This window comes from Tupaia chinensis, unplaced genomic scaffold, assembly GCF_000334495.1.
Source record: "Tupaia chinensis unplaced genomic scaffold, TupChi_1.0 Scaffold138725_1, whole genome shotgun sequence".
NCBI classification, from domain to species: domain Eukaryota; kingdom Metazoa; phylum Chordata; class Mammalia; order Scandentia; family Tupaiidae; genus Tupaia; species Tupaia belangeri.
In genome coordinates this window covers 1744510-1749939 of record NW_006198617.1, presented here as the reverse complement: position 1 = coordinate 1749939, position 5430 = coordinate 1744510, and the positions used below count along the sequence as shown (strand labels likewise).

Here is a 5430-nt window from a genome sequence, read left to right as displayed (position 1 = left end):
GGCCCGGGGTCCCCCCTCCCTCCGGGCAACTGTCAGCAGCCACGGCCCAGCGTGGTGCCCGCGTCACAGCCCGTGTGCGCTCCCTGGCCCGCGTCACACCCCGTGTGCGCTCCTTGGCTCATGTCACAGCCAGGCCAGGGTGTGCTTCCTGGTTGGTGGCCTGGCTGGGGCTGACACCAACTGGGACCCAGGTGCCTGTAACTTCACCCCTTCCAGCCACGGCTTAGACAGAGAGGGCCGGGAAGACAGGCCACGAGGCTGCACTTCCGGGGCAGTGTGGCGATGGCACCGGCTCTAGGCAGAAGGGACCATGGCGACCTCCCTTCTGAGTGCAGAGGCATCGAGAGCCATGCCCAAGACCACACGTTCGGCAACGCCGCCAGGGTCTGGGTCCTCCCCGAAGTCAGCCCTAGGGCCCCTAAGACCCCGCGCCAGTGACCACCCTCGGCCACAGCGAGTGCTTTCTTCAGATGGGCTGGGAAATGTCCGAGCCCCTGCTGCCTGGGGCGGGGCCCCCCGGTCCCCTGGCTGTGCCACTTGTCCCTCTGTACCCGGTGGTAGTAGGAACTCAGAGAAGACCCTCGGCAGCAGCCCAGGCCTGGCTGTGGGGAGACCTGTGGCCACAGCGGCCATCTGGCCTCAGGCTCTTCTTGAACTCGTCCCCCTCGAGCTTCAGCTGTCGCCGGATGACCCTCCCCTTTATTTCCGCTCGGCGAACTCCTAATCGTCTCAGAGGCCCAGCTCCCGCGACCCTCCCTTTATTCCCGCTCAGCGAACTCCTGATCGTCTCAGAGGCCCAGTTCCCGTACCTCTCCTGGGACCTGAGGCCTTCCCTACCCCCGGCAGTCAAAGCCCCTCGGACAGCTCTCCATATGGGACGTGTGCCACCTGTCCTCGTCACTCTGGGCCTGGGTTTGAGGAGCTGTGCCCCGGGCTCCCCCTGGCCTCCGCTCCCGCGGCACGGCTTACCTGCATCGCTGGCACACGGGTAGTGGTAGGTGTGGACGCATCCCTTGTGGCAGCACCCGATGGTGGCCCCGGCCTCCTGGCAGCTGGAACACATCTGAGGAAGAGAGAGGGCAGGCACGTGAGTCCTGCCCAGGAACCCAGGCCCTCGGGTCCCGCCTCTGCTAAGACGTCCCTAAACGCCAGCCCGACGGAGCACGGGATGGGGCTGCTGAGGCCATGGGCTGATTCCTCGGCGTTGCCTGGGTGCCCTCGGGTCGGTGCCAGCTCCTGGGATGGCGAGGCTGCCAGGGCATCTGCTGGGTACCACCTGCCTGCAGGGCGTCCTCATTCCCTGACCTCTCACAGCCCCCTCTGCAGGTGGTGACAGCAGTAAGCACCCTTTCCTGACCCATCCTGCCCTCAGAGGACGGCATTCCGGGTCTGCACGTGGAGGTGACAGCACCCCTAAGAGGCTGTCCACACCTGGCCCAGCCCCTTGGATGGGGACGTGGCCGGGGCAGAAGTGAAGCAGGGCCTGAGGCCCAGGAGATTAAGTGACAGGCCCTATGTCACCCAGCAACACGGCCGTCCTGTGCGGGGTTGGTGCGGCCAAGCAGGCCGGGGACTAAGGCCTCAAAGCGAGCACCCACTGTGTGTAGTGCAACCGGGGCTGCCAGACACGTCCTCGCGGCTCGTGGCACCCGTGTGACACTGGCATTCTGCTGTCTTCCCAGGTCACTGAGAACAGCTCAGAGGATGCACGGCCCACTGAGGGCACACGGCTGCAGCCTGGGCCCTCCCCCCTCGGTGCCAGCTGCTGCCAGGGCGAGTGGCTCTGCCGACCTCGCTGAACGGCGGCCCACGTGGCCAGCTCGGAGCTGCAGCGGGCCCTGGCACATTCTGGAACGCCGAGCACTGACGCAGCTCCCCCACTCAGGGCTGCTGCCTCCTCTCATCTGGGTGGGGATGACTTCCTGGGATCTGGGGCCCAACATCCCCCCATCCTGACCCAGAAAGTGGTGATGCGACACAGGATGGGGGTCCGGCCGCTGCCCACTGCTAGCAGCCCTTGGGTGCTTTAATGCTTAAATGTGACATGGGGGCCCCTGGCAATGCTCCAGCAGCCCGTGAGGCAGGTGCGGCACGGCATGAGGAAACAGGCGCAGAGACAGAGCCCTCAACGGGGTGTAGCCTAAGACCTCTGCCACGGAGCTTGGGCTGGCCCAGGGGCTACCCGCCTCCTAGCCATGCCCAGTGGGCCACCACGCCCTCCTCTGCCACATGCCCCGTGGCCAGGCCGGGACGGGAGATGGGGCCCATACTTGTCCTTGGGTTGGACTCTGGGCACACTGGGAAACAGGTCCTGGGAGGTGGGAGCCGGCGAGCACTGTCGGCTCCCAGGAGGGGACTCCCCTGGGGCTCGCACAGAAGTCCCGTCCTCCCAGACAGAAGTGAGGCCATAGTGGCAGAGTAGGTGACGAGGGTGGGGCCAGGTACTCTGCTGCACGCCGAGGCCACCAGGACCACCACGCAGCCCCAGACCCTGCCAGTGGGCTTGTCTGGGCTTGCCTGCCTTCAGAGGAGCTGGGGTTGGGACCAGGTCTGACACCTGGTACCACTGCAAGGTGTGGCAGTGGCTGAATGGCGACCCTGAAAGCTCCCCAGGGCCCTGCGGTGCCGTGGCCTGACTGTCCCCCCAGGGCTGTATCGACGAGCCTCTCTGAGACTCTGGGTTGAAGCCTCCTGTCTGGCCGGGCAGCCCTGGACGCCAGCACAGGGCATCGCCCAGGACTGTCTCTTTGGCAGGGAGACCCCTTCAGGGGTGAGGAAACACCTTCCCGGGGGGGGGGAAACAGCAGAGCAGGCAGGGACCATGCGAGCCAACGGGTTTGCAGGTCCTCAGGGCTCCACCCAGCAGCAGCCTCAGCAGGCGGGGCAGACTGGGGTTCCCCCAACTCACGCTACCCTGGCCCCCACCCCGGCCTCGCTGGGTCGGCCAGGTGGCACGGAGCACACCAAGTCTCTTCCCGGTCCCTCAGAGGAGGCCCTGGGGGCCGGGGTGGGGCTCTGTGAGCAGGGCCACCGGCGGGGCAGCGGCTGCAGAGCCAGGCCCAGGGCGGCCAGCAGGGAGAGGCAGGGAGAGGCGGGCTGGGGGCTGGCGACCAGAGGCTATCTTTTTTACTATGGAGACCTGAAGTGATTTCGAGGTGGCCTCGAGAGTGAAAAGCAAAGCAAGCAGCAGGGAGGGGCAGCTGCGGTGAGGGAGGGCCCCCGGCCTCCGGGGCAGCACTGCAGGGCAGGCCTGGACACCGAGGGGAGGCCCGTCCCCCCAGGCCACGCTTGAGAGAGCCTGAGGTGGAGGGCCCGGGCGTGGACAGGCCCCGAAGCCCCGTGGCCCCCAGCAGTGTGGCTGGCAGATGATGCCACGGCTGGGGTCAGTCTGGCTGCGGTGCCCTGCAGGGGAGGGGCACTGCATGGCTGCGAGGCAAAGCCCGGCCTGGGAGACCCTCAGGGCCAAGCCCGCCCCAGGCTCCTCGGCCTGCCCTGTCACAGGGGGCCGGAGGGGAGAGGCGCACAGGGGAGGGCCGGGGTGCCCAGAGCGGATGTGGCATCCATACCAGGAACCCACGTCCGTGGCAAGGTGCCAGGGGGTGTCATTGCACAGATGCCCGTGATGGTGACAGGCCTACAGGGAGGGGGACACTGACCCCCACAGCCCGCTGACAGCTACCAGCCTGGAGGTCCCGCTCAGCTGCCAGTGGCTGGCCACGCGCGCGGCCCACAACGAGGTGGAGGTGCCGTCCTGCCATCCCAGCTCTCAGAGAACCGATGGGCAGGCGCAGGCCCTCGGCGGTGGCTCTGCCCATGGTACAGGCAGAAGTTACACCGCGTGCCCGAGGCCACACAGCAAGTACTGTCCCCGGATGCGCAGAGACCGGCAGCCCTGACGGACCATCTCAGAACCCTGAGGTCCTGAACTACCTGCCTGCTGTGGGTCGCCCTGGGTCCCAGTGCATGTCCTTTGACAGTGTCCCCCCAAGCCCAGCCTCCGCTCTAGCCATGGAGGAGGCAGACCCGGAGGATGGCCGCCCCTGTTCACTGCCAGGAGGCCTCGCGTCCTCTCCGGATGCCCCTGCGGGGAGCCTGAGGAGGTGGGCGTGTGGGCTCAGGGGTGCTGGGGCCGGCAAGGGCCTGGGGGTGAGCCGGCCGGCGGGACGCAGGGGCCTCCCAGGAAGCCCGCAGGGGCGGCTGGGTTAACATGTGCTGCCCTGGCCTGGGTGTGCCTCGACCTCCCCCAGCTCTCCAGAGGGGCTCTGCGGCCTGAGATGCTCTTCACTACGGCCACGTCCGGCCCAGACTGGGGCCCCCAGAGACCAGGGGCTCCCAACTGCCTGCCTTCCCTGAAGCCTGAACCCCACATGGCGGGCCTGGCCTCTTACCACGTCCACGGCCACCTTCATGGCCTCCTGCAGCCCAAAGAGCTTCCCGGCCACCAGGTAGACCCCGCCGGCCCACACGGCACAGGCCTCGTGCAGCCAGTGCTCCTGGGGGTCCCCGCCGGGCTCTGCCGGGACCAGGGGCTCCCAACTGCCTGCCTTCCCTGAAGCCTGAACCCCACATGGCGGGCCTGGCCTCTTACCACGTCCACGGCCACCTTCATGGCCTCCTGCAGCCCAAAGAGCTTCCCGGCCACCAGGTAGACCCCGCCGGCCCACACGGCACAGGCCTCGTGCAGCCAGTGCTCCTGGGGGTCCCCGCCGGGCTCTGCCGGGGCCTCCTTGCCACACTCGTGCTTGCGGCTCTTGTCGGCTGGCGCCTCCTCGCCCGCGTCCCCCCTTTTTAGTAGCAGCTCTGCAGCCGGCGCGCCGGGCCCCGGGCACTGGTGCGCAGCGGGCCCTGCTTGGCCGGGTCGACTGGGCCTTCGGGCCTGGGGGGCTTCCCAGCGGAGGTGGCTGCGGTGGCGGCAGCTGCACACTCAAGGCCTTTGAATGTCCTCTCGAGGGGCAGCGAGGCCTCCTCACAGGTGCCCTCTGGCCGCACCTTCTCCTTGAGTTTTGGCTTCTTTTTGGGGAGGCAGTGTTCGGGGTAGTAGGGCCCACAGAGGTCCCCGAGGTCCTTGAAGTTGGCCGGGTTTTGGCAGAGGCAGCAAACAAGGCAAGAGGTACTCAGGGCCTTGGAGACCACAGGCCCCAGGTGCATTGTGGAGGAGAGGGGCAGGGAGGGCCGCGGCTGCAGGACAGAGCCTCCAGGGAGCATGGCCAGGGAGGCCCCAGCCGCGTCCATGGAGAAAGAGGATGAGGATGAGGACGAGGAGGCGGAGGAGAAAGGCTTCCTGTGGGGCTTGGGCTCATCCCCGGGGACATTGACGACAGTGCATATGGTGGTGAACGCGTCTCGCTTCTCCACCCGCACGAAGGGCGAGAAGGCTGGGGTCCGGCTGGCGGGCCGCCGCCCCTTGCCCGCGGAAATGGACCTGGGGCG

At 67.7% G+C, this 5430-nt stretch overlaps 1 protein-coding gene across 1 annotated transcript in view; it reads right to left on the bottom strand.

Moving 5' to 3' along the window:
* Window positions 1–5430, bottom strand: part of RAI1 (retinoic acid induced 1) — a 22660-nt gene that overhangs the window by 2912 nt on the left and 14318 nt on the right. The window contains 3 exon segments of the mRNA XM_014592899.2: window positions 970–1063; window positions 4589–4791; window positions 4794–5398. Of these exon segments, the coding sequence (XP_014448385.2) occupies window positions 970–1063; window positions 4589–4791; window positions 4794–5398 (902 nt within the window).